The 27,295-nt window shown below is 45.5% G+C and overlaps 2 protein-coding genes across 3 annotated transcripts in view; one reads left to right on the top strand and one right to left on the bottom strand.

Moving 5' to 3' along the window:
- The window catches only part of PACC1 (proton activated chloride channel 1), an 80,863-nt gene that overhangs the window by 18,180 nt on the left and 35,388 nt on the right, over positions 1 to 27,295 (top strand). The gene's annotated exons all lie outside the window — the stretch shown is intronic.
- Positions 7,460 to 14,526, bottom strand: NENF (neudesin neurotrophic factor). Its single transcript, XM_045010838.1, has 4 exons — positions 14,309 to 14,526; positions 9,397 to 9,457; positions 8,623 to 8,726; positions 7,460 to 7,904 (listed from the first exon to the last, which is right to left on the bottom strand). Exons 1-4 carry the CDS (start codon positions 14,474 to 14,476, stop codon positions 7,728 to 7,730), a joined length of 510 nt encoding a protein of 169 aa, XP_044866773.1. The 5' UTR covers positions 14,477 to 14,526; the 3' UTR covers positions 7,460 to 7,727.

Below are 27,295 nucleotides of genomic sequence, written 5' to 3' on the forward strand. Positions count from 1 at the left end.
GAAATGTGATATAAAATTGATTCCTATAGTGCTACCTACAGGCATACGCTTGATATCCTTGGATCACAAAGACTCTTGGGTAGCGTAGCTGCAATTTTCAAAGAAACCCAAGGCCTTGTCTACATGATAAAATTGTACCAATTTAATTAAATGTATGTAGAAACTGATTTTAAATTGATGGAACTCTCATATTGGTTTAAGAGTCATGGAAATGAGTGCGTTTACCCACAGGGGCATTGAAATGTGTCCACACAAAAGTGTTGGAATGACTTAATGAAATCAGTTTCTAAACTGATTTAGTTTAAAATGTATAATTTTCTCATGTAAACAAAGTGTAAGGGAGTTAGGTTCCCAATTCCTTGAATTTCAAAGTGATTTGGGTGCCCAAAGCATTAGAACTTTTCAAATTTAGGTTTTGTCTATCTAACAGCACATCTTTAATTTCTAATCTAATGTGCTAGCAACACATTTTACATCCTAATCTAGACAAGGCTTTAACATGAATTCACTTTAATCTGTTTCCAATCTGCAAATGGGGATAATACTTATCTACCTCACAGGGGCGTTCTGAAGCCCTTCTATTGAACAGCAGTTACCTCAGCAACTAGTACCACTGACTTCAAACAAGTGGCACTCAAAGTAAGGATTAACATACATCTGATTAACGTACATCCAGGTCTTAAAGCACTTTTCTGTGTGTAATATAATCAGCATTTCTAAAGTGCCTATTGCTATAGTATTTAGTTAAATGTGCTAGGATAAAAGATAGAATATTTGGAGGGGAGGGGAAGGTCATAAGAGGGAAACATAGCAGTGTTGTGTATGTTATTTCTGTGTAGAGAGCTCCTTAGATGAGTTGTAGCGTTTTGACATTAGTTCGGCTCCCTTTGGTAAACTCTTTTGCATCTTCTCAACAATAAGAGAGGCTCCTTGAGATGCTCACTAATAATTCACTCCAGAATGTAGAGTAAAACAGTATTAAAGACTAGAGTAGGTTCTCTCCTGTTATGGCAATTCATAAAAACCTTATTGAATCACGCAGACACCCATGATAAATTAACAAGAGGTAGATTAGAGGCAGTAGAGTAAAAACAGTGAGTCATTTTCTGGAAGCTACAAGTGGATTACAAAGAAATTCATCACCCTTCAGGGTAAGTCAGGAGCCTGTAATGGGACCTCTCACTGTTTGCTTGTTTAAGTGAAATATAATAATAGGAGATATTCCAATCTCCTAGAACTGGAAGGGACCTTGAAAGGTCACTGAGTCCAGCCCCCTGCCTTCACTAGAAGGACCAATTTTTGCCCCAGATCCCTAAGTGGCCCCCTCAAGGATTGAATTCACAACCCTAGGTTAAGCAGGCCAATGCTCAAACCACTGAGCTATCCCTCCCACCTAGATAGAGCAATGGTCTCATTGAAATGATGCAAAACTCAGGGTAACAAAGCCAGCTCTAAAGAAGGGGTGACAATAAATGTGATATTTTTAGGAAAAACAATTTAAAAAAATTAATAGTTGACAACATCCACATTTCTGTCTCCAAGGCAAATGTTACCTTTCAGCACTGTAAAATTCAGCTCCCTCACCACACCAAAAAAGATATCTTACAACATATGACTTGGCTGTTTTTTAAAAGGATACACTCTAGTGCTTAGCATGCTAGAGTGGGACCCAAGAGATAATGGTTGTGACATTCCCCTCTGGTGTTATCTGGACCGGTGATCTGCCAGGTCACTCCAGTCCTTGACTCTGGGAGCCAGCCTTACCCTGCTCTGCTGTGAGAACCCCCCCACTTCTGGGCTGTTCATGCACAGCCTCTGCCATGTAACCTGCTCCTTGGATTGTGCAACCGAATGACACTAGCCAATATCTCCGGTTCCAAACACAACCCTAGGAACCTCCATCTTGCAGTGTCTAGGTATGCCCACTGGACGCTGCAAGCTTATATGAGTTCATCAATTTAACAAAGAAATTGATATGTACCCGATTTGTTATCCCAAGGGGAGTCTGTGACACGCTTCAAACCAAACACACTGCTTCAGGTAGAATAAACAAACAGATTTATTAACTATCAAGATAGATTTTTAAGTGATTATAAGTCAAAACATGTCAGATTTGGTCAAATGAAATAAAAGCAAAACGCATTCTAAGCTGATCTTAACACTTTCAGTGCCCTTACAAACTTAGATGCTTCTCACCACAGGCTGGCTGGTTGCTCTTCAGCCAGGCTCTCCTCTTTGATCAGCGCTTCAGTCACTTGGTGTGGTGGTGTCTGTAGATGTAGGTGGAAGAGAGAGGAAGAGCATGGCAAATGTCTCTTCCTTTTATCATGTTCTTTCCTCCCCCTGGCTTTGCCCCCCCCCTTCAGAGTCAGGTGAGCATTGCTGAGTCTCTCCAAGCAAGGTTGAGCTATTCGCCTGGTGTGGCTTCATGCAGGTGAGTCATTGCATTGTAGCGCCCTTGCTGGACAATGACTGTGGATGGGTTCTTTGACACCCTGCCCTGGGGGTTGGTTACTTTCCTTGCTGTTGCCTCTGGGGAGCTAATATCTGGCTGATTCCCCCAACTTAGAGCATGTTTTAGTGACAACCATTCAACACAATTCTCATAACTTCATATGCATTAATGACATACATGTAGGGATAGAGACATGACTTTCAGCAGATCATAAACTTTCCCCTGATACCTTACAAGGCACGCTTTATATGTAAGATCCCAATTAGATGAAAATGAGGAATATGGGGGTTCCAGCATGCTCCCCCAAGGTACAGAATGTCACAATGGTTCAACAGACTTTCTCTGTGACATTGTGCAAGTCATTTTATCATTTTGTGCCTCGGTCGCTCATCTAGAAAATGGGGAAATAAAAGGAGATAATTCTTCCCTAAGTAGGGTGTTCTGAGGATAAATTAATTAGTGGTTCACAGGTGCTCAGATACTGTGGTGATGATCCTCTTATGAGTAGGTAGATGGGTCAAATGAATTTTCGGTAAAAAAGCTTTTATAAAACCTACTGTGTAATCAATAGCAATATTTCTATGGCCTTTATTAAACATCAATCAATCGTATCAGGCAGAGCGGCTCTATGTATTTTGCCGCCCCAAGCACGGCAGGCAGGCTGCCTTTGGCGGCTTGCCTGCGGGAGGTCCCCAGTCCCGCCAATTCGGCGGCAGCCTGCGGGAGGTCCACCGAAGCCGCGGGACCAGCAAACCCTCCACATGGCAGCCTTCCTGCCACCCTCGCGGCGACCGGCAGAGCGCCCCCCCGTGGCTTGCTGCCCCAGGCACGCGCTTGGCGTGCTGGTGCCTGGAGCCACCCCTGGTAGCAGTTTCTGAAGAAAAGACTCATTCCCCGGGCCTGTTTCCAGCCAGGGAATTGTAGCATTGTGAAAGTGCATTGGAATCTGAAAGTGAAGTTGACTAGGAAATGATTACACCAAAGTGAAAGTGACTAGTCATTTTATTTTCCTAACAGAGATATCTAGAAAGGAAAGAGAATAAATTGTAAGAACATTTGATTTTTAAAATTCACTCAGTTTAGATGATCAAAAGTGTCCTTAACTGAGCTAAGGAAAGTGTTATTTTTAAATGGGGCTAAAGCATCTCTTTCCATATACGTGAGTGGGGGATAGCCACTGTGGGCAGATCTTTCACACAGAGAGGTCAGAGGAAATACTACGCTCCATCCGTGAGACCCCTCATTGGGGATCCATAGGATTAACATAACAATGGCTATACTGGGTCAGACAAATGGTCCATCTAGTCAGTATCTTGTCTTCAACAGTAGCCAGTGTCAGATGCTTCAGGGGAATGAACAGAACAGGCCAATTATTGAGTGATCTATCCCGTATTGTCTAGTCCCACCTTCTGGCAATGTTCTTTTGTTCAAATAGGGAGAAGAGAACATTGTTACACCATATGCAAACCCACTTGAAGTTTGTGGGTTTGAATCTGCCCTCAAAACTAAGTTTCCGTGTACAACATTTAACATGTTGGTAAAACTTCTAATCAACCATTGAAAATAATCTTAGCAGTGTAGCTCCTCCAGCTGCCCAAATCAGGCAGTAGAGTGCCAAATTAGAGTGGGACAGGAAAAGAAGGAAATATTACTTAGTACTTTTATCAGAGGAGCTCTGCTCTCATTCTCTTACATTCCAATTAATCATCTCTTCCATATAATTATTACCCCTTACACTTGGACCACTCATCTCCTCATTCAACTCCTCGAAACACATTTCTCCCTCAATGCCTCTCAGTTATAGTGTCTGCACCATTTTGAGAATGAATCTTCAGCCTTTGTACAGTATCATGAATGAGTTAGACCAGGGGTGGGCAAACTTTTTGGCCTGAGGGCCACATCTGGATGGGGAAATTGCCTGCAGGGCCATGAATGTAGGGCTGGGGCAGGGGGTTGGGGTGCGGGAGGGAGTGTGAGGTGTGGGAGTGTGTGTGTGTGTGTGTGTGTGTGTGTGCAGAAAGGGGCTCAGGGCTGGGGGTGCAGGGAGGGGTGCTGGGTGAAGGAAGGGGCTCAGGGCAAGGGGTTGGGGTACAGCAGGGAATGCAAAAGGGGGCTCAGGGCAGGGGGTTAGGGTGCAGGAGAGGTACAGCAGGGAGCTCAGGGCAGGGGGTTGGGGCAGAGGAGAGGGTGTGGAGTGCAGGAGGATGCTCAGGGCAGGGGGTTGGGGTGCAGGAGAGGTACAGCAGGGAGCTCAGGGCAGGGGGTTGGGGCAGAGGAGAGGGTGTGGAGTGCAGGAGGATGCTCAGGGCAGGGGGTTGGAGTGCAGGAGGGGTGGGGGGTGCAGGCTCCTTGAATGGCTCTGGGGTGGCAGTGGGGCTAACGCAGGCTCCCTGCCTGCCCTGGCCTCGCACAGCAACCAGCACCATGTCTCTGCGGCCCCCGGGGGGAAAAGACGGGCCAGAAGGCTCCGCATACTGCCCTCACCTATGGGTACCTCCCCACAAAGCTCCCATTGGCTGCGTTCCCCATTCCCAGCCAATGGGAGCTGCCGGGTGCGGTGCCTGCAGGCAAGGGCAGCACACAGAGCCCTCTGCCCCCAGGGGCTGCAGGGATGTGGTGCCGGCCGCATCCGGGAGCAGCACGGGGCCAGGGAGCCTGCCTTAACCAAGCTATGCTGTGGGGCTTGCAATCCCGCGGGCCGTAATTTGCCCGCCCCTGAGTTAGACTGCAAGCTATTTACAGTTTGTTTGTACATACAGCACCCACCATCCTGATGAAGTTTAGTTTTCGAGCTGGTTGAAATTTGTGTTGGGGGTGTGAGGTGTTGTGTGTAGTTTGTGGGTTTGGGGATTTTTTTTTTAATGAAAAACTGCTTTTCAACTAAAACAAAACCATTTTTATTTTGGTCAATGTTTTCGGGGGTGGGGGGGTTGTTTGGTTGTTTTAAAAAATTAAAAAAGAGGCAGAAACCAAAACGCAGAATATTATATTTTCAGCAAAAGTTTTCTGTTTTCAAAATCTAGAGTTTTTTAGTAAATTAGTTTCCATACTTTTCACAAACCAAAAATTTTCAGGTTTCATTTTTTTCACTGAAAAATGTCTGTGGAGTAATGGATCTAAAAATGGTTTACTTTCCTGCAAAAACTTTATTAACAACCAACTGTAGCTTTAAATACAAACATTTATTAATTAGAACTTTTGTGATGCAGTTAAGTGGCACAGGTAACCTCAGGTACACAGAAACTTGGTGGTGGAGTGTAAACACCAGGAGTCCCTTGCTTTAACCTCTTACACTATACTGCTGAATGGCTACATGGGGGGAAAAAGGGGCTTAAGGCACAAAGCAAATTTAGAGTAAATATCAATGACTTTATGAAAGGGATAAAAGAAAAAAAATATTTTAAATTATCAGACAATTGTCCTTCTCCCACAATAGGCTATACAGCGTACAGATCCCAGGAGAAGGAGAATAAATGATTCAATCATTTACTCTTTGAAAGAAAGCAGCCAGGAGGTTAACATAATGAAGCAAATTATCTTTAAGAAATTGGAAGCAGCTGCTCAGTTTCTCAGTGCTAATTCAAACTGTCCTGGTGGCAGATAAATCCACGTACATGACAGTTGGCATTTGACTTCAGTTAGTGGAAGTCAGTAGTTAGCAGCACTTGGTATAGCACAAGCATTTAATGTTCTCTGGTTGCTATGTAAATTAAAAGCAGCCTGAAAGACTGCCAAGAGAAACCTGACAGAGGAGAGGACTTGTTTTCCCCCCAGCAGGACCTGGAGTTGTAAATTAGGTTAAACAGAAAAAGAACACACACACACACACACATCTTTCAAGGGAACTGGAGTGGCAATGATCAAGCTAGGAAAAGTAATAGTGCAGAGAACGTGAGAGAGATTAAAAATGGAAGAAGCACTGGTAGACAAGGGTGCTAGAACAATTTGTGTAGAGGGGGTGCTGAGAGCCCTTGAACCAAACTGTAAAGCCTGCATAGGATAACCACTTCAAGCCAGGGGGTGCTCCAGCACCCCTAGTTCCTGCAACTATGTGTAGAGTCAACCGGAGTTTAATTGACAGCATAAAGAAGCTGGCAATATTCGGGTCAGACTGAAATAATCACAGTAAACTTATACTTTACAATATGTGAACAAAACTTTATGATAACCATAGGTCCTAGGTTATAATTTCTCTTGGTTTGTGGGAATTAGGAGTTGAGGATACTAAGGAACCATCATGACCTAATTTTAAATGACAAACCCATGTAAATGTATTACAAAAAAGTGCTATTTTGTGAAACTACTACAATAAGTGATTTAGGCCATGTCTACACTACCACTTATGTCAGTATAACTTATGCCATTCAGGGGTGTGAATAAGCCACTGCCCTGAGCGACATAAATTACACCCACCTATGTGCCAGTGTGGACAGCGCTATGTCGGCAGGAGAACTTCTCCAGCCAACATAGCTGCCACCGCTTGTTGGAGGTGGATTATTTAAGGCGATGGGAGACCTCTCTCCTGTCAGGGTAGAGCAGCTCCATTAGAGATCTTGCAGCGGAGCTGCTGCGAGCTATTGATTGTAGCCATAGCCTATATCGAATCAAAAGGTAATTAAATATTACATTTCCCAGAAGAAAAGTCTTCTTTGTTTTATAACACTGGGCTTTGCATGAATATACAGCATTTAAGTACATTTCAGGAAGTCAGCATTTATATATCCACTGTAATCAAAGAGGATGAACATTAAGCCCCACACCACTCCTCTGAGATAGGAAGCCTTATTACACCTATTTTGCTGATGGAGAAACTGAGGCATGGAGAAGTGAAGTAAGGTGACTCATGTAATACAGCAAGTTTGCAGCAGAACAGGGAACAGAACCCAGAAATGGCAAAACCCCATGTCCCATGATTCAGCTATTAAAGGACACTTTCTCCCCTTCAGGGAATGAGTCTTTAGTTATCCAATTTTTCTTTTTAATATTAAAAAAGAGAAATCAAGATATTGGCAGTGAGAATTTTATTGAAATAATTCCCTCCAATCCACAAATATCTGCCACTGATTAAATTGTATTTGGTTCACTACCTGAAGGAATTCACGACACTAGTAATCAGCCATTATCCTTGTTGCGCGGGGGGACGGATAACAAAAATACAAAAGATACATAATTCATAGAAAGCGTTCTTCTGCCTTAGAAACAGTCAATGTTTCCCAGTCATACAGTGTTCTACAATGTCCATCTGAGGATTTTCAGGATGCTAAATCCTTCATCAAAATTCATCTCTAATGCTGAAAAGTGGCTGATCCTCAGGTTTGAAGTTCTGATTGGGGCTGCCATCCTCATTCAGAATTCTTTGAGAAGTGTAGCCAACAATAGGATATTTGGCTTTGTACACATCATTGAAGATATCATCCAGGGATTTTAGCTCTTCTTCCGTGAGCCCTGTCTAAATGAAATATGGGCAAGAAAAAAGTGGCAGGTATTTACATATGTATTTATTTATGTTGATCATCTTAGCCTCGACGCCAGCCTTCAGGTTTAATTTGCAGGGCACAGAAACAATGGAGGGTTTAAGTAATTGGCAATGGGTTATTTATCATAGAACCTTTCACCCCAGGTCACTTATTCAAATTCAGCCCAGTAGTGACAAAGCCTGACATCCGCAGGTAAAGTGAGTTGTTGGCGTCAATTCATTTCCAAAAAGCACCATCACAGTTGGCCCGTTTGGTATTCTCAGCAGAGACACCAAGGACTGACTTGGTCAGGGTAACTGAACTACACATTTTTAGATGCTGTCCCTCTAGACAGCTGTTAAAGTATGTTGATGGGGCAGCTGCTGCCCAAGTTCTCTGTTCTACTGATGGAGAAATTTCTCACTCTAGGGCTCTCAGTTTGGTAGTTTTCACCAGCCCTAAGTGCACTTTTCTTTATTTTAAATTTAAAGAGTAGCTAAAACCAACGTTAGAGGAAAATGTGTAAATCTATATAATGGAAGGTGTCTCAATCAGATCAGAAGGGGTTAACGACATTTCTTGGAAGATAAACATTTTCCTTATTTATAGGATTGGGCTTTGCATAAATATACAGCAGGGGAATATATTTTAGGGAAGCCAAGATTGAAATTTTGCAAAAAAGGAATTAAACAAACCAATCCCATTTCTTACTGTGTCATGAGTGAGATCTTCCGGGTCAAGTGACATCTTTGCAACTCCTCGTGTTGAGTCCTTCCCAACGAGGGCGTTGTATGGGGCACCTTTCCCATAAAATTCTGTTCAAGGAGAGGAAATCTAGTAATGTTCAGACTATTGACAGTGAAAACAATGGGCCAGATTAAGCATCTGCTTATACCAGCATGAAAGGAGCCCATTATACTCCTAAACAAGCCCAAACCAAGGACTTGGATCTGAGCCCTTTTCCTCCTAAAATTTTGGTGACGTCTCAAGACAAACTAGCTTACCTGGACTAGTTAATGTGGCCTAAAATGGCAACTGCCTGTCTTCACAAAGATTGCAATACATCTGTTCTACTGATGGAGAATTTCTCTCTCTAGGGCTCTCAGTTTCATAGCATTCACCAGTCCTAAGTGCACTTTTTTTTTTTTTAAATTTAAAGAGTAGCTAAAACCAACATTAGAGGAAAATGTGTAAATCTGTATAATGGAAGGTGTCTCAATCAAGTCAAAAGGTATTATGGCATTTCTTAGAAAATGATAGGATAAGAGGAGGATCTGTTCTGTTCCAGACACAGGTCAGCATGAAAGGAGATGCGAAGCTGAGAGTGGGAGAAGGCAGCTTCAGAGGAGGATGATTAGGAATTAATAACAAAGAGTATGTTCTTTGTATTTAAATAGAGTTTGCAGTTTCCTAAAGGTTTAGGATGTTTAAGAAAAATGGGATAATGTGAAGGGGGAAAAAACCCCTGGGGAGAAGCCAACTCACCTTTTCCAGACGTGACATCAAATACTACTCCCTTCACGGCCATGTAAATAGGCTGGCCCTCCTGGAAAGAAAGAGAGAAGCAAGCCGGTGCTCAAAATAAAGCCATTATGTGTACAGCACACTGAGGAGAGAATGAATCCCTTACTGGGTGTTCTCTAGCAACTTAAATCACGATCAATGCACACAAGATTCACAGCCTGGAGTTTTCATTCATCCCCAAATCAATTACATGCTGCAAAAAAATGAATAAAGATTTCTCTGTGCGTCTCTGGGCCGCAAGAAGCTGGTTTTCTATACCTCGCCACTGTGACTGCTGTCAGCTGCCAAACAGTCATGCATCCCTGTGTCAGCTGCTGGCACTATACAGTAAAGAGACCATATTCTGAGCCGAAGGCAGAGATGGGGGAAGGAACAGAGGCTGCAAAGCCTCCAGGTCACATTCAGGTTAGTGTACAAAAAAATCAGTATTCATCATGTGATAATTACATGAATAATTTCCACTGGTATTCAGTGATGTGTAGTTCAATGGTGTCTAGCTGTGATGCCAAGTTCTGAGTGTCTGCATTCTGAATACCATGTTGTACATGGAGAAGATGTAGACTTCTGTTCTCACTATTGGAGCTTGTTTTCACTATTAGGACACCAAATACTAGTGGAATAGGTATGTTAAAGCCCTGTTTATTTCTGTGCTGCATCAGTGTGTCTCTTGCTCCCATAGATGATGATTCTTGAAATTCTTGGAATAAACACTGGTACTTGAAATAGACTATGAGAATCTTTATGGATTTAACCCCAGAAAATGATGAAAGTTCATGGAAGAAACTATTCTGTTTGGAATCTAGTAGTCAGACAATACACTTCCCCCTTCTGTGCCTTTTCTGGAGTCAGTTCATAATACTTGTTTGTTCCAAGATGATTAAGTAAGTCATTCTGGAGGTGGATGTTTTCTGAGGTGAAAGGGTGTATGGCAGATGGTATTCTGCTTTGATCAAGAGGATAAAGCAAACACACGCACGCACAAATCTGATCTTCTGCTGACATCTGTTTTGCTTAATAAACCATTGATTCCACTTTGTCTTCCCCTCAAAATCTATTTTCTCTGTCAATGAGGTGCTGGTTCGTGTTTTCTTAGTTTCTAGAGACAACCCCAAGGAGGCCGACCAGCAAGCGCTTCAGAGAAGAGATCTGTATAAATTTAGCAAAGGATTTTATCATTTTGAAGTTGTTAGCTAAGAATTTTTTTCACCATAGAAAGCTAAAACTTCTGAAAATTGAATTCCTGTATTAATTCTATGATATTTTTAAAAACTGTCTGCATACTTGACTTAATGAGCTAGAAGAATACATTAAGGCAGGGTGGCCAACCTGTGGCTCCGGAGCTACATGCGGCTCTTCAGAAGTTAATATGCGGCTCCTTGTATAGACACTGACTCTGCGGCTGGAGCTACAGGCACCCCTGGCTCTGCCACAGGCCCTGCCCCCTCTCCCCCCACCCCGAGTCTGCTATGCCCTCGCTCCTCCCTCTCCCCCCACCCAGAGCCTTCTGCATGCCATGAAACAGCTGATTAGGAGGGAGGGGGAGACTCTGATCGGTGGGGCTGCCGGGAGCGTGGGGGAGGGGGAGCTGATGAGGGGCTGCTGACATATTACTGTGGCTCTTTGGCAATGTACATTGGTAAATTCTGGCTCCTTCTCCGCCTCAGGTTGGCCACCCCTGCATTAAGGGAAGATTTTGAATCCATTAGCCTACAAGGATTAGAGTAGGATGAATACTTCATTTAATCCCTACACATCTCTGAAGGCTATGGAATTAGCTCAGTGAGAACAATAATTTTGTAAAGGGGAAGAATTTTCTTTGAGGATTACCTCATTGGAGGGATCACCACAGGTTTTGGAAGAATAAATAGGTAGCTGTGATTCTGTAAAATTTTGAGGCATCGGTAGTTATAGTGATAGTGATGAGGGAGAGAGTATCAAAAGCTCCGTATTCCAATATCCCAGTGAGCGGTTTGGTATTTATGGTGAAGCACATTCTACAGATCTCTAAAACTGAGGAACTGGCTGTAAACACTCAGATGAGAGAAGATATCTGGTATCTATTCTTTTTCCGCCAGGAAGGAAACAGGAAGAATATCCTGTTCTACCATTGTGGTGTTCATCCTGGGGAAAAGGGGAGATCTGACAAACAACTAGAGACTTTGGGCCCATTGCCTGATTATTTTGATGGTTCTCTTGAGCAGCCTGGGAGAAACTGAGCTGCTTGGATAGATGTTTAAGAACCTTAGATATCCTTGAAACTGATTGTACTATTTGTACACTGTGATTTGAAAAGGCATTTCTATTATTATGTATGCCTGAGATGGGTAACTTGGTAACTCTCAAACAGGCCTATCTACAGAAGAGCTTCCACCAGTTGCACATTTTTGCTCTATTGTACACAGGGCCTATGCAGAAGAACTGGTTAGAGAAAGAAATTGGAGTCAGGAAACCTGGATTCTCTTCCAAACTATTCACTGTTTGACTTTCAGCAAGTCACTTACCCACATTTGTTTAGTGTTTTGAAAACTCTGGATGAAAGATACTTGTAAATTATTATAATAATTATGCTTTCTTTCCTCCTTCTCTAAAATACTTTAAAATAGCACTAGGAAAAAAAAATATTACTTCAGAAATATTGGTGTTGTTTTAAAAAAAAACAACAGGAAATTCACACACATGCTTAGTTGAGAGTTAAGTTGTCAATAGATATCTATTTAATCTCATTTTTAGTTTAAAATAAAAGTCAGGGGGTTAAGATCCCAGTAGAAACCTTATCTCTACTCCTTAGCCTCTCCATCATCCCCATCCTAACCTTCAACTATGAGTAACAGATGCCCAGTATCTCAGGGAAAAATTCTAGCCTGCAAACTGTTAATATACCATTAAACAACTGTGACCAGACTTCTAAAGTGCCCTGCATCTAGCAGATCCTACTGAAATCCATCAATGGGAGTTTTGAGGAGCCAAGCTATTTTGAAAATCAGGCCAATAAAGAACCAGACTCTGCTCCGCTTTCACAGTACAGGATGAGACCAAAACATGTAGTTACATCCATGGCTGACAGCTGACTGTTTCTGCTAGGCTTATTCAGTCTTTGCCTTACTGACTGTAACCATCAATTGCCATACTATCTATCAGTTCCTTCCCATTAATAGATTGATCACTAACCTTTAACTTGCCTTGTTGATGGTTCACTTACTGACCATATTACCTAATCTCACCAACCTCTGCCTCCTTTGTTATGCCTCCTTTTGTCCCCACATTCCACTCCGCTTCTCTTTCTCCCACTACAGTCTGATCCCCTCTACGGTTCTCATGCACCCAACACAACAATCTTCTTCCACCCCCAGCTCTGCCCTCGGCATCCACTATTAACCTCCTCTCCAACTCTCTTGACAATAAGGAGAGAGAAAAGAAACTTTAATTTTGCACTAAGCCATATTAATTTGTTAAACTATATGTGGAAATATCAAGATGCATGCAAAAGATAACAAAGGATTATCATTTTGTAATCCTTGTTCTCCCTTCCCTCAAACCTCCTCCAATGTCATTACTTATGCTATTTCTAAATGTAGATTGTAAGCTTGTTAAGCAGTATCCTGTAATTCTGCATCTGTACGTAAAGATCCATGTACTCCTAAGGCCCTGTATAAATCTGATCATCCTGGACTTTATAGCTGTCACTATATAGCACACCCCAATTACTCAGAACTTCATTGCAGGAGTACAAATAGAAGTTGGCTCCTCCTGCTCCAAAATCATAGGCCCTTATTATATGGGCTAAAAGGGAATCGCAATACGTTGTTAAAAATATAGGACCTATGACACATACTTGAGCAGTTCTGTTGTTACCTAGTAGAGAGCAATGGTACATATACACACTAGCCAGCTCATTACAAAAACATGTCATATTAGCCTCTGCATATGATCCATAAGACCCTGCCATGCCCACCATCCCAGAGCATGCTTGTCTTCACTGCAAAATTTTAACTCGAGTATTGCCCCATCCACACATACAGACCCTTAGTACGAGGGCTGTAGTGCTTTTAATTCTTATGGGCCAACCTGCCCAGTGACACAGACCAAATCTCAAGCTAGCACAACACATCAACTGCTAACAACCATTCTGTAATGTGGATGCAGGCTAGCATCTTTTTCATCTGCTTTAGTCACTTCTCTGACCACATGAGGTGTGGTCCCCTCATCTTCACTATAAATTACACATCCTCGTAAAACAGGGCTTGGATCTTGTATACATATAAACTGGAAGCGTGTGTGTTGAGTGGGGGGAACAGAGTGCAGGCGGTATCGCCATATAACAAAAGATCATACCAATGCGATTCATATGTGCAATGGGGAAGACTTGTGTTTCTTTCACGCAGCAAGAAGTGGTGTTCTTCCACTGGTAAGGAACAGAGTTAAGGTTGAGTTGTAGCCTTAGCTGAAAGTGTCCAGACTGTCAGATGTTTGTCATTGTAACTGCAATGTTCTAATGTCCTGGCATGCACAAGTTGGTTTATTTTATCACTGTCTCCTCGTTTGTTTCCCAACAATGTTTTTAGTCTGAGAGTGGTGACCATGCTCCCCATTTGGAGAGAGCTGATTAGGCAGCTCCAGTGTGCGATGACACTTGGTCTCCTTTGAGATGAAAAGTTTTTAAACATCTAGGAGAGAGATGGAGGAGTTGGCATCAAACTGCTCCAGACACAGCAGGGGTATGGCTAGTTTCTGGTGGGGGTGTCACGCATCTGGTAGTAACAACAACAACAAAACAACAACTCCACCCATCTCCGCAGGGGGCAGTGCCCTCTGCCCATGCAGCAGCGCCCTTCCCCCACCTGACCATGCCCCCAGGAGCCGGCGCCCCCCGTACCTCCTGCCCGCTGTATCTGGCCAGCTCGGACTCGGTGAAGAGCCGCACGGGGGTGGGGGCCGGGGCCGGCTTGAAGCGCAGCTGCTGCTGCTGCTGCTCCGCCAGAGCGGCCACGGCGGCCAGGCAGCCCAGCGCCAGGGCAAGCAGCCGCCCGGACCCACCGGCCATGGTGCAGCGCAGGCGGCCAGGCAGCTCCGGGGCGGGGCCAGGGCCTGCGAGGCGGGATCCGGGCAGGCTGTGGGCGGCATCAGCCCCTTCGGGGAAACACCCTCCGTCCGCCCCGCCCCGCCCCTTCAGCTGCCCCTGGCCCTGGCCAGGTCCGCTCGATCACCCCTCGCCCCCCAGCTCTGCAGCTCCCCGCCCCGCAACACCCCTAACTCCCGGCAAACCAACCACCCCGTCCCCTCCCGTTCCCTGCACCGCAACACCCCGAGCTCCCGCCAAACCAGCCACCCCTCCCATCCCTTGCACTGCAACACCCCTTTCACCTGCCCCAGCTCCCCCCATCACCCCTCCCCTTCCCTACACCAGCCCTGCAGCTCCCCCAACCACCTCATCTCCCTCTGCTCCACACCACCCACATACCACCCCATCCCCTCAAGTCCCCTGCCCTATACCACCCCCACCTACACCTCCTGCAGCCCCAAACCACCTCATCCCCTCACCTCCACTTCCCCACACCACCCCCAACTCCCTTCAAACCAACCCCTCCACCCCTTCATCTCCCCTACCCCCACACCACACCACCCCTTTCACCTGCCCCAGCTCCCCCCAAACCACCCCCACCTCTCATCTCACCCTGCCCCACACCTTCCCCTACTACACAGCATCCCCAAGTCCTCCCACACCAGCCCTGCAGTTCCCCCAACTCCCTCACCTACCCCTATTCCACACCATCTGGGCAGCTCCCCCCAACTCAAAACCCCACACCTCCCCTTTACCCACACCAGCCTTGCAGTATCCTCCAAGTCCCAACCCCTACATCCCCCCACACCCACCCTGCATCTCCCCAACTTCAAATCCCTTACCTACACCTACCCCACAATAGCCCTGCATCTCCCTTCAAACCACTCTCCTAACTCCAATTCTTCGCTTTCATTCCAATTCCTACCTCTCATCAGCCCTGCATCTTGCCTCAGGCCACTCTCCTAACTCCTGTTCGCTCCCAACCCCTACCTCTGCCCAGTCTTGCATCTTCTCCTAATTCCCTCCCAACTGCTGTCCCTCATTGCCACCAACCACCATCCCCTCGGCAGTCCTGCATCTCCCCAACTCCAGCCCATCACCTTCTCAACTCCAGCCATCCAATCCTATACCTTTCCCACTAACCCCACCCCCCATACCGACACCTTCATCCCTGACTTAGACCTCAATCCATTGCCTGGACCCTAACCCAACACTATCTTCCTCCTAAACCACAATCTAATCTCAGCTCCACTGTTTTCCTTAACCTAATTTCAGCCTCTGGCTTTTCTTCTAACCTCCCCCTACCATCTCTCTAACACAAAACCCCCTAACAGAGCTAACCCTCCCTCTCATCGCAAGGCCTAATCTTAGCTGTTTGTCATTTCTTTTACACCATACCCTAGTTCAACTCCCCCTTTTTCCCTATGAGGTATACATGAATTAGATAAGGATGTGGACAAATTGGAAAGAGTTCAGAGAAGAGCAACAAAAATGAGTAAAGGTTTAGAAAACCTGATTTCTGAGGAAAGGTTAAAAAAACTGGGCATGTTTAGTCTTGGGAAAAGAAGACTGAGGGGCAACCTGGTAAATCTTCCAATGTGTTTTTATAAAGGGCTTTTATAAAGAGGAGGGTGATCAATTGTCCTCCAGGTCCACTGAAGATAGTACAAGAAGTAATGGGCTTAATCTGCAGCAAGGGAGATTGTGGTTAGGTAGGAGGAAAAACTTTTTAACTTTAAATGTAGTTAAGCTCTGGAATTGGCTTCCAAGGGAGGTCATTGGAGTCCCCATCATTGGAAGTGTTTAAAAAGAAGTTGGACAAACACCTGTCAGGGATGGTCTGGGTTTATTTGGTTCTGCCACAGTGCAGGGGGCTGGACTTGACGACTTCCGCAGCCCTACATTTCTGTGATTCTGTGAGTACTGCAGGTATTTATATGTAGCAGTCTGACAGTGTGTTTGATATTCCTGTTTAAACAAGATGATGGGGTTTTTTTGTTTGTTTTTTTTTGTTTTTTTGCAAAATTACAGGGGAAGAGTTTAAGCAAATGCATATATGCATAAAAATGAAACAAGGATCTGTAAAATGCCTCCTATTACTCAGAGGAAGAATAATTAGTGGTTCATAGCTGTAATTGGTAGAGTGGTATTCCTTGAGGTATAACCAGCCAGAATTGTAACCTACAATAGCTAATAAAAGATTCTTTCGTTCCATCCTCTGAAGTTTCTCTGCTTGCTGTCTCAGATGATTATGCAGAAAACCGGGGAAAATAAGGAAGGTTCAATCTTTGCAACTTAAAAATGCTAAGATTTTCAAGCTAGGAGCAAGTGGAAAAATATGAATGGAGATAGAGTCCAATTCTTAAATAATATGATTTCTCCCTGCTGGAAGGTAGATTGTAGGGAAACATCCTGCACTGGAAAGGGGATTGACAAAATAGATGATCTAATGTCTGTGATTCTGTGTAGAATGAAAATCAGGTTAAACTATTTTTTTCAATTCAAGTTCTGGTACCTCCCTCATCAACGTAGACTCTGAGTACCTTCTAGTAGTAGCAGTGTGACTAACATCAGTTGTGTGGGCTGTTTTTGTGGAACACAATCTGATCTATCATAAGGTATTCTTGTAATTACTGGCCCTACTAGAGTCATACTGTGAAACGCAGAGTTTTCAATAAATATACATGCAAAAAACTAAAAGGCATTTTCAATACCATTTTATGTGTACTTGAAAGTTTTTTAAATATGGTCCAAATCTTGCTAAAACCAAGCGTGTTTCATATTGGATTTTTGTACAGTTTTCCCTTATCCTGTGAAAACTGTATGTTTCTTGTTTAAACCATGTTCATTATTAAAAATTTTGAATAGTTTTGGGCTGAGAACTTTGGTACCATGCTAGAAAACCCCCAATAATAGATAATTCCCTGTTAACAGGAAATTTGATCATATTTGATACTGGGAAAATGAATGGAGAGAGAATTATTTTTCCTCTTGGGAATTTTTCAAGAATCTTGTAATATATTGGAATTTATTAGTAGACCATTGAAAACAGAACATAAGTTTTCTAGGACGTTAGCTCTCTGGAAAGGTTAATATAAAATTGATCCTGAATATCAACATCTGAGAAAAGTGGGCCTGATTCTAAGGTTATATCTTCACTGCATTGTTTACCTGGGTTCAGACACCCAGGTATGGGTATCTGGGTTAGCCAAGACTACCTACAAGCATCCATAACTTGAAGCCACACTTAAGTCATGATGCATACCTGTCAAGCCACATCCACATTGGTCCCACAATAGCCTGAATTATACACTAGAATTTCTGGGACCATAGCCGATGGCTGCACTAAGCCAAGCCTCTCTATGAATTGCTTCACACAGTATTGTGGGAAAACTTGTCTTTCCTTTCTGGGTCTCTGTTGAGAAAGGAATCTCTCAGCAAACTGTACAGTCTCAGAGGCTTTTAAAATGGTTTGGTTCTGTCCAAATAGAAGACTAACATAAGAACAGGCATATTGGGTCAGACCAATGATCCATCTAGCCCAGTATCCTGTCTTCTGACAGTGACCGGTGCCAGATGCTTCAGAGGGAATTAACAGAACAGGTTAATTAGTAAGTGATGCATCTCCAGTCGTCCAGTCCCAACTTCTGGCAGTCAGAGGTTTAGGGACAGCAAAGCATGAGAGTGCATCCCTCACCATTTTGGCTAATAGCCATTGATGGTCCTATCCTCCATTAACTTACCTAATTCTTTTTTTAACCCATTTATACTTTTGGCCATCATTGTGTATACATGGTTGGAGTTATGTTTTCCAATGTGCAGTACTTTGCACTTATGAACGTTGAATTTGTTGTTTTGTCATTTTGTTGTCCAGTCAACCAGTTTTGTGAGATCCACTTCATGGTCAGCTTTGGACTTAAGTATCTTGAGTAATTTTTGTATTGTCTGCAAATTTTGCCACCTTATTGTTCAACATATTCATAAGTGATCTGGAAAAGGGAGTGAACAGCACCATCCCAGTACAGATTCTTAGAGGACCCCATTATTTACCTTTCTACACTGAGAATTGGCCATTTATTTCTATCCTTTGTTTCCTATCTTTTAACGAGTTACAAATCTATGAGAGGACCTTCTCTCTTATCCCATGACTTCTTATTTTGATTAAGACCCTTTGGTGAGGGACCTTGTCAATGGCTTTCTGAAAGTCCAGCAACACAGTATCAACTGGATCACACTTGTCCACATGTTTGTTGACACCCCCCAAAGAATTCTAATAGATTGATGAGGCATGATTTCACTTTACAAAGCTGCGTTGACTCTTTCCCCAACATAACATGTTCTACTATGTGTCTGTTAATTCTATTCTTGACTACAGTTTCAACCAATTTGCCCATACTGAAGTTAGGCTTACTGGCTTGTAATGACCAGGATTGCCTCTGTAGCCTTCTTAAAAAATAGGCATTTCATTAGCTACTCTCCAGTCATTGGGTATGCAGGCTGATTTAAGAGAGAGGTTACATACTACAGTTAGTAGTTCTGCACTTTCATATTTGAGTTCCTTCAGAACCCTTGGGTGAATACCATCTGATCCTGGTGACTTATTACTATTTAATTTAGGGCAGGGGTCTCAAACATGCGGCCCGTGGAGCTCTTCCCTGCGGCCCGCGGAGCTCCCCAGGGGAGCTCTGCAGGGGCCCCCAAGAGAAAAGCGGAGGCTCCCGCCTCCGCCCGTCTCCGTCCGAGCGCCTGAGCCCCGCCCCGATCCGAGCCGCGTGGGGAGGGGGCGGGGCTGGGAGCTCTGGGCTGAGCACTGCGCTCGGCGTGGAGCTCCCAGCCCCGCCCCCTCACCACGCGGCTCTGAGCGGGACGGAGCTCAGGCCTCGCCGGAGACGCGCTCAGGTAAGGGGGGGGGGAAAGCGGGACCCGCCGGGGCCGGGCTGGGGGGGGGGAAGGGAAGCGAGACCTGCCGGACCCGGGCCGTGGGGGGGGGGGAAGGGAAGCGAGACCCGCCGGGCCGGGGGGTGGGGGAGGGAAGCGGGACCCGCCGGGGCCGGGCCGGGCCGGGGGGCATGGGCGGCAGGTTATATATTTGTGTGGGGCCCGGGCCCCAGCAATATTCAGGGCTGGGCGCCCTGCTCCAGCAATAGTTGGAGCTGGGTCTCTTCCCGCCCCCCCCCCCGGTCCTGCCTGGATCGGCCCCGGCCACCGCAGGTCTCCCCCCGCCGCCGCGACCCTGCCTGGAGCAGGTCCCAGCCCCCGCCTGCCACCCCCCCTCCGCGTGTTCCCCCCCCTCCGCCGCGTTGTGTTGCGTCCCTGCCTGACAGAACGCAGCGCGCCTCTCCCCTGCCTGCTGCCCGGAGGGCTCCCAGCAGATTTGCTGTCTGCTGCCGCAGGGTCCTAGTGCCTGCCCCCCGCCAGTACTGGCAAGGCAGGCTGCCCTTACCCTGAGCCTCTCCAACCCCAAACCCTCAGCCCCAGCCAGAGCCCTCATTCCCCCCGCACCCTAATCCTCAGCCCCAGCCCTGAGCACCCCCACATCATGAACCCCTCATCCCCCTGCACCCTAATCCTCAGCCCCAGCCAGAGCCCTCATCCCCCCACACCCTAATCCTCTGCCCCAGCCCTGAGCGCCCCCACATCATGAACCCCTCATCCCCCCGCACCCTAATCCTCTGCCCCAGCCCTGAGCGCCCCCACATCATGAACCCCTCATCCACAGCCCTCACCCCACAGCCCAACCCTCTTCCCTAGCCCTGAGCCCCCTCGCATCATGAACCCCTCATCCACAGCCCTCACCCCACAGCCCAACCCTCTTCCCTAGCCCTGAGCCCCCTCCTGCATCATGTACCCCTCACCCTCAGCCCCACAGCCCTCACCCCTGCACTCCCTCCTATCCCCAAACTCCGTCCCAAAGCCTGCACCCCCACCCCCTGCCGCAGCCTGGAGCCTGCATCGAGCACAGAGCCTGCATCCAGACCCCCTCCCCCACCCAAACTCCCTCCCAGAGCCTTAGGCAGTAAATCTAAGTGCGTGTTTTGTCCTTTGAGTGAGGTGCATTACTGAGTGTATATATTTATTAAAACTGCGCGCGCTTAGGGGAGGAGGTGGAGAAGAGACAGGGCAGGGCCGGGGCAGCAAGGGGGCGTGTCAGTGATGCGGCCCTCGGGCCAATGCACTAGTCCTCATGCGGCCCTCGGGGTCATTTGAGTTTGAGACCCCTGATTTAGGGGTTCTCAAACTGAGGATCAGGACCCCTGAGGGGATCAACAGGTTATTACATGGGAGGTTATAAGCTTTCAACCTCCACCCCAAAGCCCACTTTCCTTTCAGCATTTATAATGGTGTTAGATATATAAAAAAGTGTTTTTAATTTACAAGGGGGAGTTGCATTCAGAGACTTGCTATGTGAAAAGGGTCACCAGTACAGAAGTTTGAGAACCATTGGTTTAATTTATCCATTTAGACTCAGAGACTTTAAGGTCAGAAGGGGATCATCGTGATCATCTAATCTGACCTCCCCACACATTGCAGGCCACAGAACCTCATCCACCCCTCCTGTAATAGACCCCCTAACCTCTGGCTGAGTTACTGAAGTCTCCTCAAATCTTGATTTAAAGACTTCAAGTTACAGAGAATCCACCATTGACACTAGTTTAAACCAGCAAGTAACCCATGTTACTGCAGAGGAATGCGAAAAATCCCAAGGTCTATGCCCATCTGACCTGGGGGGAAAATCCTTCCTGACCTCAAATATGGTGATCAGTTAGACCCTAAGCATGTGGGCAAAACCACCCAGTCACAGGGCCGCCCAGAGGATTCAGGAGGCCTGGGGCAAAGCGGCGGAGCTGCGGCGCTTGTATTCACCCGGCGGCGCTCCGGGTCTTTGGCAGCATTTCGGTGGCGGGGGGCCCTTCAGTCGCTCCGTGTCTTCGGCAGCACTGAAGCTCCCCCCCCCACCCCGGCTGCCGAAATGCTGCTGAAGATCCGGAGCGACTGAAGGGCCCCCCGCCGCCGAAATGCTGCCGAAGACCTGGACCGCCATCGGGCCAGGGCTTGCGGGGCCCCCTGTGGGGTCTGGGGCAAATTGCCCCACTTGCCCCCCCCCAGGCAGCCCTGCCCAGGCAGACACCTGGGAAAGAATTCTCGGTAGTAACTCAGAGCCCTCCCCATCTCACCAGCCATTGGAGATATTTGCTGCTAGCAGTCGCAGCTTGGCTACATACTATTGTAGGCAGTCTCATCATACCATCCCCTCTATAAACTTATCAAGCTCAGTCTTGAAGCCAGTTGGGTTTTTTGTCCCCACTGCTCCCCTTGGAAGGCTGTTCCAGAACTTCACTTCTCTGATGGTTAGAAACCTTGGTCTAAATTCAAGCCTAAACTTGTTGATGGCCAGTTTATATCTATTTGTTCTTGTGTCCACATTGGTGCTTAACTTAAATAACTCCTCTCCTTCCCTGGTATTTATCCCTCTGATATATCTATAGAGAGCAATCATATCTCCCCTCAGCCTTCTTTTAGTCAGGCTAAACTAGTCAAGCTCTTTGAGTGTCCTCTCATAAAGTAGGTGTCCCATTCTTCAGATCATCCTAGTAGCCCTTCTCTGCACCTGTTCCAGTTTGCATTAATCTTTTTCCCATGTGGGACTATATCAAATGCCTTAATGAAATGTAGGTAGACTAAATCTACTGCATTCCCTTTGTTTAAAAAAATCTTTTATCTTCTCAAAGAAAGAGATCAGGTTGGTCTGGCATGATCTAGCTTTTGTAAACCCATGTTGCATTTTATCACAATTACCGTTCACCTCTATGTCCTTTACTATTTTCTCTTTCAAAATTTGTTCCAAGACCTTGGATACAATTGAGGTCAAACTAAAAGGCCTGTAGTTTCCCAGATCACATTTTTTCCCTTTCTTAAAAATAGGAACTATATCAGCAATTCTCCAGAATCTTTTGTGAGAGGGGAGAATTGTGACATGAAAATATATGTCCTGTAGGTTGAGGGACATGAACAATTCCTGGAATCTAACTATGGAATAATATCCAGGGCCGCCCGGAGGGGGGGGCAAAGGGGGCAATTTGCCCCGGGCCCCGGGCTCCGCAGGGGCCCCCAAGAGAACAGCGGAGGCTCCCGCCTCCGCCCCTCTCCTGGAGCCTCAGCGCATCAAGCGCCGTGTCTCCGGCGGAGCCCCTGAGCCCCGCCCCGCTCCGAACCGCGTGGTGAGGGGCGGGGCTGCGAGCTCCGGGCTGAGTTCAGCTCCCTCCGCTCGGCGTGGAGCTCCCAGCCCCGCCCCCTCACCACGCGGCTCTGAGCGGGACGGAGCTCAGGCCCCGCCGGACACACGCTGCAGCTGTCGAGCGAGGCGCTGAGACTCCGGGTGAGGAGGGAGCCGGGGGTAAGAGGCTGGGGCCGGGGCGGGGGGGGAAGCGGGACCCGCCGCCGAAGCGCAGCCCGGTCTTCGGCGGCGGGGGGCCCTTCCGTTCCGGGACCCGCTGCCGAAGTGCCCCGAAGACCAGGCTGCACTTCGGCGGCGGGTCCCACTTCGGCGGTAATTCGGCGGCGGGGGGCCCCGCCGCAGGTCTTCGGGGCACTTCGGCGGTGGGTCCTGGAACGGAAGGGCCCCCCGCCGTGGAAGACCCCGGGCCCCCGGAATCCTCTGGGCGGCCCTGATAATATCTGTGAGTCACCATCCTCAATTTCTGTGATTCTACAAAGGTGTTTATCAGTGTGAGATCTAATATTGGTCTCTCCATCCTCTGTTTTTTTAGGGTACCAGAAAATACTTGGAGTAGAATCCTTTCCCTCTCTGCTGGAATGCAACTCTTTCTATGGCTCCTGTGCATAGAAGAGAGATGACTTCTTGTCTCAGTAACTGTTCATGAGATAAACAGGGTCGGTAAAGAGGGTGGGGTGGGGGATGGAGGTGAAATAGATTGAGTAACCTGATTTTATGGCCTCCAACACCCATCTGTTAGATGTAATCTGTTCCCAGGCAGGTTGAAAATGGGAGAATCATCTCCAAAGGGAGGGAGGTGAGTGCAACTGAACATTCATGAGGTGGGGATGTTCCAAGCCCTCAACCAAACCATCCAAATTGATGGTTGGATGAAGAGGACAGCTGTGTGGTGGTAGCAGTCACAGTAGGTAGTCTCTTCTTTTGATACCTAGGCCTGCCTTTCGGTGGTTCAGAACTGATGGTAATAGAGAGTCCATGGGTCTTAAGAAGGGCGTTGAGGGGGTCCATAAGATAGATGATGGAGCATCCACTGCTGGTCATACCAGTGAGGCAGGGCTCATGATAGTTTCTCCCTTGGAATTTCCCTTTGAGGGTAGGTAACAGGGAAGAAGTCTCTTCTATGGAAGGTAGGAGATCCCTGGACAGAGATCCAGGAGTCCTCTGACTCCTGCTCAGAATAGTCCAAAGGTGGGGTGAACACTGAAGGTGAAGATAGTTGTCCACCTGGTGTGATATGTACCGGAGAGCTGGTCACTGGGGCTGGGTCCAAGAGATACAGGGAAGTAAAGGATGCTTTGCACACCCACATATCCTTGCTTTCTGCCCGGAAATGCACGGAGCAATGTGATGCTGTAGTGTTGTAGTGTACATCTGAATTGATCTATTTGCTATTATTATGAGAATTTGGTTTAAACTTCCTGCCTACTCTTTGTTTTCCAAGTACTAAGACCCCAATGAATTGTACAACCAAGTACTTTATTAAAAACAAATACAGGTGTTCCAACTGCCAATACTAGAGAGTGCAATTGTTAATAAAAGTTAAAAGTGCAACGTGCAATGAAAACCAACAGTGATGCCAATCTGTGCAATGCCACTGGAAATGGAATTGCCACCACCAGTGTAGCTGTTCTCTACTGTGGCTGGACCGGGACAGAGTGAACAGGGTACATCTAATCATACACACTTCCATTCCAGGAGTTCATCAACTGAATCTTTGCCTACCCTGCCCCCAACAATTGTCCAGTGGCTACATTGGCTGCAGGATGTGGAGTGTGGAGGAGGGTCCTCTGGGGATGGTGTTGATGCAGGTATTAGGGTCTGTTGCTTGCTGACCATCACAGTGAACAGTTGCTCAAACATTTCCCTCTGCTGCTCCCAGTCTTGGTCAACGAGTTCCCTGTGCTGTTGTCAGCTCCTGCTCCATTCTCACCCTGTCATGCTCAAAGTACTCTGCCACCAGCCTCTCTTCTCTCTCCCGGATCGTTACCTCCCTTTTCCTCTTCTGCTTCATCATTTGCTGCTGGAATTTCAGCTGTTGGGTCAACCTGTGGCCAGAGTCCCTCTGCATGTCCTGCAGCAGGTCATCCCTAACCCTTTGTCATTTCTCCTGTTGGTTCATTGTCCTTGCCCAAAGAGGCTAGGTGGCTGCCTTGGTCCGGCAGAGATAGAAGGCCCTGCCAAGGCAATGAAAGAAGATATTACATTTTTGTCTGGGAAAAGAAAAAAAAGTTCCTTCCCTTTTCATGTTCCACATCAAAATAAGGCCACAAGTTAATACTTTTATCTACCTGGTAGCATGGCTTTATTCCATCTGCCCACATTTGCCTGTTCAGAAGCAGCTGCATTTCAGGGTCACCAGCCCATGAAGTAAATCTTTATATTTATTTTATTTAAAAAAATCAATACATGTTTTTGGCCTAGAGAGGAGGGGCTTGGGGCCCACAGGCCAACGACCTTTTACCAGTAGTGGTCTTAACACTATTTCAGGCAGTGATATGTAGGAGACAGACCTCAATATTAAGTCAAAAATAGTTATCAGTAAAACAATTATAATTTATTCTTATAATATTAGGTCATTACAAACTTGCTTGCACCTTTATGAATTTTAAATATACTCAATATTTATACAGGATGCTTAGAAAAATAACAACACAGTCTTATGTTATCAGTTGCTTATTTAATTGTATGAAATGTTCAAGTTAAAGAAATCTGCCTTCTGTCAACTAGTGACAAACTATCAAAGTGTCAAAGGAAGATAACCACCCCACCGCCATAATATCTCTGTGTTTACTCTGAAATGCAGCTTTTATAAGTTCTATCGTGCCTTAACTTTCTATATTTTATTTTGTTATGTTTTGAAAGATGTATGAAACCTTGGTTGTTAAGTTTTATGTTTTCTATAGCATGTTTTAGTGAAGTTTTTAATTGCAAGTTGTAAATGTACTGCAAATGGCAGATTTTAAATCTAAGGGTCATTTTGGACAAAGGACCAAAGCACATCTGGTATGAGATGCAAGTCTACTATACAGATGAGTTTTATCTCAAGCAAAGGACTTTGTAGGAATGTTTAGCGATGTATTGTGTTATCGAGAGCCATAAAAGTAGGCCTTTTACAACCCCACTCTCTTTGCAAGAAAAAAATGTTGGTTTCAAACACACAGAAAATATGCTTGAAAAAATCCTATTAAAATTAACCCCTTTTATAAACTCTCTAAAGACTTAATTCTTCAAACATTTACGGCTGGGGAATGTTTTGTAGCAGATCTTTGTAACTTCTAAATTCATGTTCCACTTGAAGGTGAAAAACCTATGCCTGTCACTTAAATGCTTAAGAGTTCATCAGCTTCTTTTGAGATGTATATTTGCAAGTGCTTTGTCTCTAACTGCAAACCTTCTAATGTCATAACTTCCTTATATCATTGTATGTGAACAGGGGCATGGTTTATGTGCAATATAGTAAGGTCATTTGATGCTACAACTGGTTACTCATATAAAAGCCATTTGAATATAAAATATTTATATTAATTAGGGAATTTAATTGATTATCTGGCTTAAACTACTTCCTTACCAAACTCAGAGAGACAAGTCACCTATCCAAAGATTGTTAAGAAGGGACAATAACTTCTTTAATGACTATTCAAGTTTAAAAACTTTCTTTAAGGAGTAATAAAGTTTAAAAAATACTTTTGAAAACTGAAAACAAATATACGACATACAGGTATTTGCACCCGGTTGAAGCAGAATTTCAACTCCAATAAGCTAGCAAGGAACTAAAGGGATATATCAGAAAATGGACCAAATAAAAGAAAACTCAAACTTCAAAGATGTTCTGATAATCTCTCACAACAAAGGCAGTGTAACTATCAAGCTGAGGAAAAATTACAACCCTGCTGCATCTCTTGTAGCAGATCACCTATGCATGAGCTGAAACTGCTGACAATCTCAGAAAAGTGCTGAGCCAATGAAAGAATGACAGCTGCTAATTTTTTAAGTCAGCCAAGCTCTGAGATAGGCATGCCTTCCTCCTCCAGTAAAGCTATGAAAGGAAAGGAATATAAAACTTGCTGAATTAAGCAAACCAGCAGCACAGGCTGCTCCCATTCCTCAACTTTACAGGACTCCTCACAACTCCTCATGTTCATCTCTCTGCAAGCAAACAAGTAACAGCAATTAGCCAAAGAGCAAAAAGGAGCACAGAAGAGCATCAAGAAGCAGCAGCAACATCCAGTTCAGCACTGTTCCTTCAGCATCCAAGACTAGATTAAGTTAGCAAAGCACCCCCAGGAATCAGGTGTACATTTTCTTGTCGTGATTTTAATGGCATATTGAAATGCTATTGTAATTTAAGGTATTAACAGCATCTGTTGTTAAATACCAAATTGTTTACATAATATATTTCTGGAGAGGAGACATAAACTAATTTAGTAAACAGGCAGAAATTGTGGGATTTAATTTGGATTTAAGATGCTTGATATTAATTACTTGTCTCAAGACAACTCCCTGAATGACTTTTTTAAACTGAGTTAAATATTTTATTTGGTTTCATAGGACTTAGTTAAGATTGC

This window comes from Mauremys mutica, chromosome 3 (assembly GCF_020497125.1).
Source record: "Mauremys mutica isolate MM-2020 ecotype Southern chromosome 3, ASM2049712v1, whole genome shotgun sequence".
Taxonomy (NCBI): Eukaryota; Metazoa; Chordata; order Testudines; family Geoemydidae; genus Mauremys; species Mauremys mutica.